At 46.7% G+C, this 14,820-nt stretch overlaps 1 protein-coding gene across 1 annotated transcript; it reads right to left on the bottom strand.

Annotated features, from left to right (window-relative positions):
* Nucleotides 1-13,645: 13,645 nt before the first annotated feature.
* Nucleotides 13,646-14,008, bottom strand: LOC100959092 (late cornified envelope-like proline-rich protein 1). Its single transcript, XM_012812998.1, has one exon. It carries the CDS (start codon nucleotides 13,991-13,993, stop codon nucleotides 13,646-13,648), a length of 348 nt encoding a protein of 115 aa, XP_012668452.1. The 5' UTR covers nucleotides 13,994-14,008.
* Between the last annotated feature and the right edge of the window lie 812 nt (nucleotides 14,009-14,820).

The raw sequence follows: 14,820 nt of genomic DNA, 5'->3' as shown, positions 1-14,820 counted from the left end.
CTTGGGATGATTTGCAGAATCTGAAAGAAACACAAGATTTGAAATAATCTGCATTAAAAGAACTAGGCCAGGAACTTGGAGGCAGAAGCTTTGAGAGGGGGGAACGGACTGAGTGATTGTTAAGGCTGAGAACTCAGTTCTCAGCTGTTTTTACCCCTTTTATTGTCCATCCTACCTCAGCTCCCCTGTCACCTGTCTCCTGGGTGACAATGTCCCCCGTTTGTCTGGATATCCCCCAGCCCCGGCCCACCCCACATCTTCTCCTCTTCTATTTGGTGAATCAATTTGAAGATCAGGTGCAAGAGTACCTGGTGTACAGAGGATGGTCTGAAAGGCCCATGATATGGCTAACCACTTAGCAATGAGTAGAAAGCACAGTCCAGGGGAGGAACTGGACAGCGGCCTCCCAAAAACAGCAGCAGGGAGGATGGCATAGATATTCCCACTTACCTGATCTAGTGAGACCCAACAAAGGACACGGAATACATGTCTAGCCCAGCAAAGTGGGGACTTTTATATAGTACCTGGTCCAGCCTCTCATGGGACTGACTGGACATGTGGTCTGAGGTGCTAATTGTGGAGTCATCATAACGAGCTTCCTCTGAAATTGCTGAGGGTTTGAGTCACAGCTTGGGATGCCTGTTAATCAGACTACATTTGGCCTCTAGGTCCTCACCAAACCTCAGCAGGGTGGGGCTCCTCTCAGATCCCTCTCATCAGAGGCAGCAGGAAAGGAATGTTCGTAAAATGTTATCTCCATCTGTTAAGCCATAGCTGGGGTTCCCTGTCTGCCCAAACTGGTTCAGGACATAGAGAGAGATAAGATCCACCAAGCTCATCTTATCTTCACCAGCAGGAAGACTTTGAGCCTGCAGCCTGGGGTCTGTCTGGGTCACACTTGAATGGCCAGTTTCCGGCATTTCCACTGGATGTCTCATTACAGAGCCTGCAAGGCCACACTTTGCATGTAAGGAAGATGGCTCACTGTGCCATCATGGGCAAGCAGAGGCCTTCGGCTTCCCAGAGAGTGGGATTATCCTGCATGGTGGTCTTGAAGGGAGTTGGAATTTGGGTTAGAAAATGGGTGGGGGGAGGGAGAAAGCAGGCCATGTCCATCTTCTGGACCTCAATCATCACCCCCTAAGAGTGGGCCTGCTCACAGAGACTGCAGAGTGAGCAAGAAGAGGCTGGAGCCAAGTTAGCCTGTCTCCTCACCTCTGGAAAGGGCTCACTCAGGCAAGGAGGGTAAGGGAGGGTGCTTCTGTCATCCAGGGGATGAAAGGAAAAGTTCCAGATCAAACACACTAAACTTCTTATCAGTCCTGGCTGTCACTCTCACCTGGTGTGCCCTCCGTGAGCATTCTTCAAAGTTCCAGTCAAGTTCCCCACCTTCCTAGGCCTTTTCTGGTTATTCTAAACAAGAAATTGAATTCACCTCTTTATGAACTCCCACCAGATCTGGTGCTATTTATGTGACATTTACTATTGCTGTTAGGACTTCCAGTTATTTATGTACAAGATCTTATTGTTCTCCTAGGTTGTAAGTTCCTAGCAGGTAGGGAGTACACCATGGATATAGGGCATGAAGCTGATGGCAGGTGAATAAGACTTGTGGAGTAAATGCTCTAACGAGAGGGTGAAGACGGTAGATGTTGGAGACAGCTGGGAGTAGAGGGAGGTCTCATCTAAGTGAAAATGGGAAGATAATCATATTGCAAGAAGACCCTAGTCCATACAGTGGTGGCTTTGCGTTTGTTTGCTAATGGTGACCATAGTACAGGGGCTTTAAGTGTGACAATTTTCTCCTCACCATTACTCGCAAACCCCTTAACTTAGAGAGGTAGGTTTGGGTCATTTCCTAAGAAAGATATTTGGCTAAAATCAGAAATGCCTTTAAATGTTTATATAGGTTTGTGTGTGAAACCTGGAAAGTTTTTAAAATGTGAGCTGGGAAGACCAGCTGGCATTTTGGGCCTTTCAGACTGGTGTGTGGAGGACTGATGTCACACCAATGGGGCGACTGGGTGTAGGATGGGGGGCTCTGCTCCTCCTGTTCCTTCTTTTATCCTCCGTTTACTGTTCCTCCTTCTGTTTCTCCTCTCCATCCTTGTCTCCTTCCTCTTCTCTGTGGAATGCTTTTCAGAGACAAAGGAATCCTCGTGTTTGCTGTTGCTGAGTTGACTGATTTATCCTATCTGTCACTTACGGCCCCAGTGTGGTGTCAGACTCCTCCTTTACACAATGGCTTACAGTTTCACGGAGAAGTTGAGGAGGGAAGCCCCACGGCCCAGAAGGCCCCTCACTGGTCTAGGGGGAAGGGCCTGTAAGGTTCCCTGAGGGAGGGGTGTCTGGACTTCAGCTCCCTGGACAGCAGGGGCTACTCTGGCGAGGAGGGCAGGGTGCTTCCAGAAGGAAGCCTTGGTAGGAGAAACCTGAGTGAGATGGAAGGAGAGACTGAGGCTGTCTCAGGAAAGGGAAAGGTGAGGAGTTGGGGGGAAGACACCTGCTTGGTTGGGATTTCCAGAAGTTTCCTGAAACAGGTTGTACATGGTGACCTTGTCTGCGCTACATGCATCTGTGTGGCTTTGGATAAGCCTAAGGACAAGGCAGCTAAATGGGGATGTGCAGAACAGTGGGGAAACAGGTCATGTTTTCATGGAGGATGCTGAGCCCAGACTTTGGCTCAAACTTTGGCTACTCTCAAAGGACTTCCTGCTTGTCATTGAGTTGATTCATAGCGGGGAAGCATTCTTGAAATTGAACTCAAAGTCCTTCTGTGTTAGGAAGATGCCCACAGCCCAGTCTATTAAATTTGTGAGTATGTTAGGTTATTAGGCAGAAGAAAAGGAAGTGAGTGCATCCAGGTGGGGACAGTGTGATCATAGGCTCCTTAAAAGTGGAAAAGAAGAGTGTCACAGTGATGTGCATGAGAGAGCCTTGGCTGGCTGTTACCAGCTTTGAGAATGGAAGGGACTTTGGGGGCAGCTTGAAAAGGCCAGGACATGGGTTCTCCCACAGTGGCTCCAGAAAGGGACAAAGCGTGCTGGCACTTTTGGCCCAGTGACATCTGTGTCAGACTCTTGACCTCCAGGAGTTACATTTGACTGTGATACATTTTTGTTTTTTTAAGCCATTAAATTTGTGGCAATGTGCTATAGTACAATAAAAACTGAGGTGCTTTCTGAGTGTATGAAGCTCTTGGGAACTCAGGAGGAGGGAGTGCCTGAGGAATGATGAAATCTTGTTTTAGCCTTCCCTCGTGTGAGCACGTCCAGCATGTCCTCTGGGCACTCTCAATCAAAGACCAGCTCTTGGCACAGAAGGACTGAACCCAGGATCACATCAGCCTGGGCTGACTGTCACACACAGTATGTGCAACTTGGCCTCTCATAGCCTCAGTTGAGAAGAAAAATTCCATTTCACAGGTCACAGATTTCTTGTGAGACAGAGAATGTGTGCTGCAGACCAGGTCCATTGAGCCACTCACGGAGTGTTAGTGTGATCTGAATCTGTTCATGGCTCACCTCCTCCATGAAGACTTCCGTGGTTCCTCTCAGATTCTCCTTCTTTTATGTGCTGTGATCTGTCCTCGCTCGGCCTCTGACTTGTGCTTTTCTGCCTACTGTGATGCTCAGAGGCTCAGGATACCTGGCTCTGTCTTTAACAAGATGTGTGACCTTTTCTGGCCTCAGTTTCATCATCATTAAAATAGGAAGGTCAGACTTTCAGTCAGGTAAAGTCCAGCTGTGATACTGTAAGTGTGATCATAAATGATTAGCCTGGGTATCTATGGCTGTAAGTGTGTGTGCCTGCATGTGGGCACGTCCTCCTTGAGCAGATTATCATAAGCACATAGGATGGCCCAGTCTCCTGTCCTCTGTGTGTGGTAGTGGCCCAGCCACAAGACTGAGTGACTCATTTTCTCCTGGGTGCAGAGTGGGAGTATTTGGAGTCTGAGCCCTCAAAAATCAACTTTAGCAACCTAGTATCTGGGGCTATGGCCTGGACAGCTTTGGAGAGATTACCCCACCCCAAATCTTAAGATAAGATGACTGAGAAGTTTCTCTGATCATCCCCAGCCCTCCAGCAAGACTAGGGCTAATCTGATTTAATGTCATCTGAGATTTCAGATTTCTGGGCTGTCATTACTGGGAGCCAGGAAGTAATTAGACAGGCTTAGCACGAGAGACTCAGCTGTATGCAGGACATTTTCCCCCATTCTCATCAAATAGTTATCTCCTTCGTTCAGATCATAAAGTTCCCAGGCTTTTCTGAGTCACTGGCCTGCCTATTATAAGTCCAGGGCTCTGATAAAGCTGAATGGTGCTGAAGGTGGCCTGACCCTCTTCCTGGGGAGCAGGCACCTCTGGAGAGCTCTGGGACTCGTTGGGGGAGAGCTTGCCCCACCTTTCCCCTCCCTTCTCCCCTTGTTAGCACACGGGGATTTGAGTCAGGGTATGGACTCAGGGAGGGTTGTGCTTCATAAGCCCTTGTGGCCAGCAGGGACCTGTGAGGACATTGATCCCGCCTCCTTACTGTAGCCTGAGCATGTGCTTTGAGCAGGAGACATAGAATGTTTTAATGATTGCATTTTTTAGACAAGGAATGGAAGAGCAAAATTGTGAAGAGCCTTGTTCAAGGTTACATGGTGAACTTGTGTCTGGTCTGGGCAATGGTTCATGTGAGAAACATTTAGGAGGATGACACAATATTGGGGATTCTTTTTTCTTTGAGACAGAGGTTCACTCTGTCACACTGGGTAGAGCGCTGTGGCATCATAGCTCACAGAAACCTTAAACTCCTGGGCTCAAGCCATCCTCTTGCTTCAGCCTCCTGAGTAGCTGGGACTACAGGTGCCCAGCACTGTACCTGCTAGTTTTCTATATTTATTTATTTATTTATTTTGAGACAGAGTCTCACTATGTTGCCCTTGATAGAGTGCTGTGGCTTCATAGCTCATAGCAACTTCAAACTCTTGGGCTTAAGCAATTCAACTTAAGGCTTGGCCTCAGCCTCCCAAGTAGCTGGGACTACCGGTGCCCCCCACAATGCTCAGCTATTTTTTTTTTGCTACAGTTGTCATTGTTGTTTAGCAGGCCCAGGCCAGTTTGAACCCGCTTGGCTCATTGTATGTGGCCTATGCCCTAACCACTGAACTATGGGTACCGAGTCAAGTTTTTTGTAGAGAAAGGGTCTCACTCTTGCTTAGTCTGGTCTCAACTCCTAAACTCATACAATCCGCCCTTCTTGGCTTCCCAGAGTGCTAGGATTACATGTGTGAGCCACAATGCCTAGCCTGCATTGAGGATTCTTCATAAGCTTTATAGGGAGACAGCAAAGACACAGGCCAGCCAGTGGTTCTTAATAGTTTTAGGAATCTAGTGAAATATACATCTGTTCAGACCTTCATCTTCAGGGAGTTCAGGGGCCCCAGTTAAGGGCTGCTAACAGACAATAGGGAGAAGTGATGTCCCACATTGTTTAGGTTTGCTGTTGATCTTCAGCTTTTCCTCTGTAGTCTGAGTTCTGGCTCAGTTTGTCCTAAATCAGGGGTAGAAATCCTAGACTCTCCTATTGATTCTCTCACTGTGACTTTGGTTGTTTTCCTCTCTGGATCTCAGTTTCCTTGTCCAGATGCCGTCCTTCTAGTTCCTGCTGTGGCTCAGCTTGAGAATGGGGCCCAGGGGATGGCCCCCTAACTCTACTTACCTTCGAAGATATTTGTTATCCTTTCCTGGGGCTCTGCTTCCCCTGCCCCCAAACTCACTATTTCTAACGGGAGATGGTGAGACTGGCCACACAGGTGATGGTTATTGCAACATGAGCCTAGGTGCTGAGTATCATGGGCATCTTGGCTTTCAGTTCAGTTCCCAATGTCAGGGGCTTGGCACAAATTATCTCACTTCATCACCACACCCCCATCCATTAGCAATACCTTTCTCCTCCTTCTCTGGGTGAAGACACCAAGACCCCTTCTCCCACTGAGGGGGACCACTTGCCTGAGCTCTGTAGCTGGCTGGTGTAGTGCCAGCCCTCCTGTGTGGGCTCAAGCCCTTCTGCTTTCCCACACTGCCTTCCACCTGCTCTGAGGAGGCCACGAGGAGGGCTGCCAGGGTCTGCATCTGTGGCCAAATGGGAAAGTGCCCAAGGGCAGGACTGTGACCAGGGCTGGGTGGCCTCTTCTCAGCCCCAGGCTACCCATATTCGGCCCCCTCCTCTTCTTTTCACCGCAGCATTCTGAGGATGAGTCCATGCCCTGAGGTTAGGGGGCAGCCGATGGGCACACTCCAGGGTGCCTCCAAAGCCAGTGAGTGCTTACTCACTTGTTATCACCGAATGTCTGCTCTGTGTGCCTGGCTGTCCCTCCTCAAAGGGCTTACAGCCTAGAGAGTCAGATTATAAAGAAAGGGCCAGAGTATGGCAGGCTAAGTGTTAGAGGAGAGGAAAAAACTCTGAGATTACAGAAAGGGACAGCTGACCAGACTGGGGCCTGGACAGGGGGAGTTTCCTGGAGCAGGTGACCCTGAGTTGAGTTAAAGGATGAGGATTTTGCCCAGTTGTGTCATTCAGCGGAGGATGCAGTGGGAGGAGGAAGCGTGATAGAGAAGTGAGTATAAAGTCTCAAAGGCCAGAAACTCTCTACTGTGTGCCAGAAAACGCCAGCCAAGTTCTAGACGGAGGTGGAAAAATGGCATGCCAGGCTAGAGAAGGAGGCAGGGGGCCAGGTCCTGAGGACTCTGTAGGACAGTTGGCATTTGAGCTGCTCTCTAGGCAAAGGGGAAGCTTTTATGGGCTTTAAGCATGAGTATGAAGTATAAATTTGAGTTTTAGTGACACTGCCTTGGTTGACTTTTGCTGGAGCCAAGAATGGAGGAAGATTTCAAAGGCCAGTAAGGAAGGCTGAGTGGTGCAGGGAGAGACGCCAAGGGCTCTTCTGGTGGGAGCAACCAGACTCTTTGGCCTGAGAAGACTTGCTCTGAGCCTGGGGGAGGGGGAGAGCACTAGCTCTGGAATGAGGCTTCTCAGCTGCTACAAAGCTCCTGGTATGTATCTTACAACCAGTTTGTATCTTGGAGTCTTTGTGTGTTTGGCAAATGACTTACTGTATTTGCCAATCTGTTTATTTGCTGAACTTCAAGATAGCTGTGACATAGAAACAGCTATGAGTTAGCACTAATAAAATCTTCCCAAATGTGACTGTACTTTGTGTTCCTGAGCTGGAATATTTGTCCATATGGAAGCAGGACAGGAAAAATAGGGCAGGTTTGGTAACTGGTCACTTCCTGCCATTTCCCAGTTGTCATGCACACAGTGGGTCCAAGAACATGATCTCAGAGTCCCTCCAGCTTCAAAGCCAGATGTCTCTGACTCCATGCCCAGCCCTTCCACAGCACTGGCACACCAGTCGCCCAGTGAAAGGTGTAAGCAATGGTGCCTGGAGACTGCAATGGGGCTAAGGAGTTTAGGTCAGCTTTACTGAAAGAAGCAGTGACCAGCCTGGGCAGGCCACTCTGCCCATAGTGGATGGGCAAATTTTATAGCTTGTCTTGGAAAGCAAGGTCCTTAGGCAGGAGCTTCTGAGGCCTGGGGCTGCCCAGATCATTTGTCTCCTTTGTCTTAGGAGGAAAGGAAAGGGGAGTTCCTATAGGGTTAGGCCTCCCAACAGCCTGCTGTGGGAGAACTTAGAAGCCCCCTTTCAATATCAGCTAGCTGTACTTTCTGGAGAAAGCACAATGCAAAGGGGAGGGGAGAATCTGTGCAGATGTTCCTTTAGTGACCATCACGGTGGCTCAGAACTGCTCTGCTGGGAGAGGAGAGGGCTAGACGCTGCCCTGTCTACTTGTCTGGGAGCCATCGAGCCTGGCACTGGACAGGTGCTTGTGATGCCACCCTTTGGGTGCTGTGTTTGGGGCAGAGCCCATGCCTGCCACCAGGATAAGGATAATTATGGCACTCTACAGGGAGATGGTGCCATCATCATGTTCTTGCCATCTCCCAGAATTGTCTTTGATCTAGCTTTTTGCTGGGAGAGTAGCCATTAAGAGATGGCTATCTTTGGTTTCATTTACATGGGAGAAATGGGAATTAAACTGGCAATGGACAGTTTCATGTTCTCAGAGCCGGCCTCTTCCCAGAGTTCTCAGAGCCACCTAGAAGCGTAGCCCTGGACTCAGACTCCCATGGAGCCACCCCCAGGCCTGGGCGTGAGACTCTATGCCTGGAGGGGTGGCACACTGGGCGAGGTGCCCTCTACATGGGGCTGGCTCCCACAACTGTTCTCCCTCCCTTCCTTTTTATTTGGTACATTGAGTAAAAGAAAAGACTCTGGGGCTCTCTGAAGTATTCATGATCATTTCATGATTTATTATTTCATGATTATTTTTTTACCTGATTATAAAACAATTAAAAGCATATTAATGAAATTCTAGAAACCACTGAAAATAAAAATACATGACAAGTAGTATTTCTCATACTCTCATATAATTTCTTATTTATAATTTCTTACTTCCCATAATCTCATTGTCCTCAAATAATGAGAATGTCCTCAAATTTCCTTCTGTTATTATCATTATTCATGGAAGCGTTTCATTAAAGAGGATTGCTTATGCTATATGTTCAATTGAGACTTTACTCTTTTCTCTTTGATAAATTTTAATGACTGTGTAATGTTCCAAGTAATAGGTCTATGGGGGGGATGGCTAACGCAGCCCTACACGACCCCCTCTAGACAAAGGACACAAAGGACCTAGTTAGCTCTACCCCCGAAGCTCCTGCCAAAGAATCCTGACACACCAAAGCCCTCTGGGCAAGCTGTGAAATGTGCTCACCCTCTAAGGCCCCATATAAAAGTGTCTCTACCCCTGTGCAGACACCATCTTTGTACTGTGCCCAGGCCACCAGTCCTGTCCCTTTTAATAAACCTGGCCTGAACCTCTCTGCTCCCCTGTCATCTCTGGGCATCACCACTACCCTTTCAAAGTCTGAGTTTATTAAGTCAAACCTTGTCTGATAATTAAAGTATTTCTAAGTCACACTATGATAATCTCATTTATACAGCTTTCCCCACCCCTTTCACAGTTATTTTTCTTTGGGTAGGTTTTATGAGATGAAAATACTGGGCCAAAGAGTCAAATCATTTTATGCTTTTGATACACATTCCCACATCTCCCAAATTATTCTCTGTTTATAATCTTACCAATGGTGGCACACTCTTTAGCCATGAGATTCTGGGATTTATTATTGCCAGTCCTTTTTTTAGGATGTAAAAGTATAAGTTTATTTTATAATAGAGAGAGGAAAGAGAGTTGGAGGAAGAGATGAGAAAGGGGGAAGAGAATAGAGTGTAGGGAAGATGGGGGGTGATGGCCCACATGTGGTCTGGGAGGCCTTGGCTGGTGGACTGCCTGAGCTCATGGGTTGGAGACCAGCCTGAGCCCTAGCAAGACCTTGTCTCTAAAAATAGCCAGGCATTGTGATGGGCACCTGTAGTCCCGGCTACTCAGGAGACTGAGGCAAGAGAATTGCTTGAGCCCAAGAGTTGGGGGTTGCTGAGATCTATGATGTCCTGGCACTCTAATGAGGGTGACAAAGTGAGGCTCTGTATCAACCCCCCCCCAAAAAAAACCCAAAAAATCAAAGTGGGGGGAGGTGGAGAAAAGGAGAACAGAGAGAAGTGGTGGCATCCCAAAGAAAGAAGAATGCTGGGCCTGAGGTCCAGTGGGTAGCTGAATTTAAGGTGGGGGAGGTGATTGCAGAGAATTCACAAGGTGCTGTGAATGCTTCATCTGTTTTTCCTCAGGCAAGTTTGGAGACAGAGTTGTTCCCCATCCTGAGACCTGACAGTTCATATTCCATTGTTTGTCTAGGACACTCAGGAATCACTTGAGGCTTAAAGGAACAAATTCTAAATGGTAGATGAGCTGGGGAAATGTAAAGAGAAAAAATTTACGTTTCCTTTTGGTCTGTTGGGTTCTCAAATGGTTTGTGAAAACAGAAATCCACACAAGTGGGGGGTGCTGCTGGCAAGAGAAAGAGAGCGGGCCGAGAGGGAGATTCTGGCCTCACTGAAGAATCAAGAGTTAATTTCCTATTATTTATTTATTTATTTATTTATTTATTGAATAGTAACTATGTACATTAATGCACTTCTGGGGTACAGTGTGGGGTTTTCACACACAATCCGAAATACTTCCATCAAACTGGTCAACACAGCCTTCATGTCATTTTCTCAGTTATTGTTTTAAAACGTTCACATTCTACTCTTAGAAAGATTCACTTGTACCCCTATAAGATAAACCTCAGAAGTGATCCCTCCAAACCCCCAATTTCCTATTATTTTATTATAAATATCACTGTCCTTATATTCCCCCATCTCTGCTTTAAAATTGAAGTATCTATTTGAGATGAGCTCAAAAAACCCCTGGGGATTTGAGATGGAGGTCTCTTCTGATGAAAGTACAGGGGGAGCAATGTCCCTGCCTCTCAGAGCTCACTCGGTGATAGAAAGCAGATGGTCTGGAAAGCTGGGTTAGAGATGGGAAGAGGATTTCGCTGGCGAGAAATAGCCAGGGTCTGAATTCAGTTCTGTATGCATGTTACTAGGCAGCAAAAATGCAGGGTTGGGAGAACCCAAAGTTGGAATATAAGGGGCCTACAGAAAGGCCAAGAGAACCAGGACCACATATGGAGTTTATAACACACCAGTCACATCTGCCAGAAGGTTATTTAGTATTGTCTCCGTTAACAAAGGAACAACAATCTTTTCCCAGCATGAGCAAAAGGGAGACAGATCTGATGTGTGAGTTAGGTAGAAGTATAAGAAAGAGGACAAGAGGAGTAAGATGTCTTTTATATCATAGCATATTAGAAATTACAGTTTTGAAGCTTCTGTGGAGTGGAAGGGGTTCGTGGTGTACCCAGAGAACAAAGGGGACAGCCATCTTTGCCCAGGTGGGTCTCTATCCTCTTTCATGGAGTGAGTTGGAGTCTGGAGTCTGTGATGGACTGGGCTTCCAGGGAGTTGTCCCTGGGTGGAAGCAGGCTCTGGAGGTCTGTGGGTTTGAGTCCAGAGAGATGACTCTAGGAGAGGATTTGTAGAAGCTCAGCTGCAGTGATGGAAAAAAAGTAAGAATTAAAGGATTTCTTTGGGGTCGATGTGGGCCCAGTCTGTCCTGGGATACTTTGAGCAATGCTTAGTTTCTGGGCTGCAAGTGTTGTGGTCTCTTTAAGGAGTTGTTAGTTGAGTGTGTAGGGGCCAGGTGGGGTTGGGGAAATTGAGGAGAAAGATGAGGGAACTTTTACTAACGTCATCCCTCAAAATTGGTCCTTGGAGCTTTACAGGCCTCTCTCTTATTGTAGCCCCTAGGCCTAGAGAGGTGGATGAGGCCGGGCTGGGCAGGGTTCAGCAGCTGTCAATCCCAGGTATCAGACAAACTTTGCTACTCACCCAATATTTATCATGATTTTAAAAAACAAAGCAAGAGAATCTGCAATGCTTTAAATAAAATCATAGAAAATGTTTTAGTTCTATGACATTTTCAAAAGAAGCAAATCTTGAACCATAGCTGATTATAAACTGTTGTTTAAGAAGACTCAAATAGTCTGTGGGTGGAAAGGAGATTTGGTTATTTTTGTAGTACACAAATTACCTTATAATTATTATTGATACTATGTATCAAGGCTTATTAAAACTTTAGAGATTTCCCACAGCCCTTGGAATAGATATTTAAAATATTGTTTAAAGAAAGTTAAACATTTTTTATTTATAATGTTTTTCTGCTGTTTAATATATCAATAGGCCTAAAGAGTTATTCTTGGACTTCAAAGGCCTCTGTTATTAAAAGCTAGTTTGAGGTTAGAAGGATTGAATTTAGAATTTTGTTTTGGAAAGCCTATCAAACATTATAGGCCTGAAACATTTGTTTAAATAGATACATGGATCATCATAAAATAATGGGTAAATAGTAGATTTAAGCACCTCCTTTTCTTTTTGTAAGCCAATTAACTAGAACCAAACCACATGTTTTGGTAGTGAAACATCACCTACACAGAAGAAACGGGCACACAAACATATAGACATCTAGGAGTAGACACTTAGCTGAAACAAAGCAGAAAGTTTGTAGTTTGAAAGCTCAGAGCATATTAAGCAAAGGAAAATGTTGTAGCTTTCTCCAGAAGTCAGAGAAAGGAAGCCATTAAGTCTTTTCTAGTTAGGGGATAAATGGAAAGTAATAAAAGTGAGAGCAAAGGAAGCTTATCTCTCAGCAAACTGAGAAATTATGGAATTGTGGGGTGGGGTGGTAGGTTATATTTTAGCTTTTACTCCAATGATGGAGATAGGAGAGGAAAACAGGGGTCTCTAAAATTTTGGCAGAGCAGAGAATGTGGCTCCAGTATTTATTAGCATCAATTTGCTTACCTATGTCAGAGACTGAGTCACCTAGGGCTGTCCTGTGTGGTGAAGTTGAGCCCCTTTTGAATTATTATGGCCTCTCTCCAGCTGCTTATAAATCATCTCCACTAATCTATCAGCTAGGAGTGCTTTCTGTTTTCTCTGTTTACACCTACTTGGGGTCCTCCAAAATGTGTACAATGTCTATTTTTTGTACTTAAATTTTATTTTGAAATATTACAGTCACAGAAAGTTGCAAAAATAGAGGTTTTGTATACTGTTCCCTGAGATTCATTCAATAGTGACATGCTGCATAACTACAGTTCAGTATCAAAGGTAACTGACACTGGTGTAATCCACACATTCTTCTTCATTTCCTTTTTAAAGAATGTCTCCCTGTGTGCTTACAGGTGGAGCTGGAATCTGACTGCTGTGCTCAGGAGACTTACAGGCTACGAAGAAGAGGTGCCTGATGCAATTAAGTTCAAGTGCGCTGAGTGCTACACCTGGGCAGGAGCAGGTGCCCGGTCACTGACTCGCTGCGTCCCAGCAAACCGGGCGCTTGGCATCTGTTAGCGCTTTCAGTTTCACACAAACCTGTAACAAAAGTGCTATTTGCGCCATCTTTCCTTTTTCAGAGAAGGCAACTGAGACACAGAGAAGTTATTAAACAACTTGCTTAAGGCCACAAAGTTGATAGGGAGCAGAGCTAGAGCTGAATCAACCCCCAGACAGCCTGCACTCAGAACTATCTGCCTCAGCTCTGTGCAAGGGCACAGCAGAAAGGGCAGTAGGAGGCCTTTTCCTGAACATCCTGGACACTTTGCCAATGTCCCATCCTCTTCCCCCTCACACCCTCCCCTCCTGCTTCCTGGGGGTGGACCCTAACAGCTGCAGCCACAGTCGGTGGACCTCCTAGGCTCTGTTCTTAACAAGGCCTTCTTTCCCGGCTGCACCACTCCGAAGAGGGCCCTTCCCGCTAAGCAGCAGGTGGGGTCATAGGGAAAGCCGGTCCTCAAAGGTTGTTGACAGTGGAGGATGCTGGCCTTACTTCCTGGGGATTGCCTGTTGATGGTTGAGTGCAGGAGAATGCCAACTGCCGCAATAGACCAAAACCCGCCTAAGACCAGGAGAATTCTTGCACAGCAGAGGAACACATTTACTTGTCAGTTCATGGTCTCAGTTCCCAGCCCCATGGCACTGCCCATGGTAGAGATGGCGGTGGTGGTGGGCTTGGGTGGTGCCCACGATGCCTCACTCTGGAGGTGGGCAGGGAGGTGGACATGGGGGGGGACATGGAGGTGGACATGGAGGCGGGCACTTGGGGGGACAAGGCTTGGAGCAGGGCTTGGGAGGGCAGGGCGGGGGGCACTGCCCAGGGCATGGTGGAGGGCACGGTGCCGGGCAGGGCCCGGGGCATGGTGGGGGGCACTTTGGTGGTGCTGGACACCTTTCCCGTGGGCACTTCTCAGAGCAGCGTTGCAGGAGCTTCTTTAAGCAGCTGGGCTGGCATTTGGACTCACACTTTTGTTCACACTTGGGATCACAGTTCTTGGGCTCATTCTTGGGGTTACTAGGTTTATTTTTATCATCACTTGACATTTTTTCTTGATTATCTGAGCCCTGCAAAGAAATAGTAGATGGGTTTCAGGTGGGGTAGGATCCATCCATAAGCCTTCCACCTCCTGCCCACCTTCTTAAGAAAGCCTTTCTTGGAACATTCCAGGTTCTGGACCATCTTCTCACTTAGGACTGTGCCTACCCTCATGTGGGTTTGGGACAGCATTTCTTTATCTCTTCACCGGCACTTTGCTTTCTGTTCACATCTCCCTATTTTGCATTCCATAGACCCTACCAGGAGCTTTTAGCCTGGGGCCCTGAGGCCCTCCTCCCCTCCTCCCCACTTCAGACTGGTGCAACTTTGTTTACAGTATAGTTGGTATCTTCTGTAACCCAGATGTCTCATTTAATTCACTTAAAAAAATAATTCCAAGGAGTTCATAAAATTGTTTTTTTTTTGAGACAGATTCTCTATTGCCCCAGACTAGAGTGTTATGTCATCATAGCTCACAGCAACCTCAGACTTCTGGGTTCAAGCCATCCTCCTGCCTCAGCTTTCCCAGTAGCTGAGACTACAGGCACCCGCCACAATGCCCAGCTAGTTTTTCTATTTTTAGTAGATAGGATCTCGCTGTTGGTCAGGCTGGACTCAAACTCCTGAGCTCAAGTGATCCTCCTGCCTTGGTCTTGCAGAGTGGTGGGATTATAGGCGTGAGCCTCTGTGTCCAGCCTAGATCACTTAATTTTTAATAATAAAAATAGTTTTATTTATAATTAATTAAATTTTCTTTCCTTTTTTTTTTTTTTTTTAGATGGGGTCTTGCTTTGTTGCTGGGCTAGAATGTAGTGGTGTCATCATAGCTCACTAT

This window comes from Otolemur garnettii, unplaced genomic scaffold (assembly GCF_000181295.1).
Source record: "Otolemur garnettii isolate 467f Iridium unplaced genomic scaffold, OtoGar3 scaffold00244, whole genome shotgun sequence".
Lineage (NCBI taxonomy): Eukaryota > Metazoa > Chordata > Mammalia > Primates > Galagidae > Otolemur > Otolemur garnettii.
Note: the sequence above shows the minus strand (reverse complement) of the source record. Positions and strands in the feature narration are given on the sequence as shown.

Coding starts and splice junctions, on each gene's coding strand:
- LOC100959092 (XM_012812998.1), bottom strand. CDS start 13,993: ATGTCAAGTGATGATAAAAATAAACCTAGTAACCCCAAGAATGAGCCC.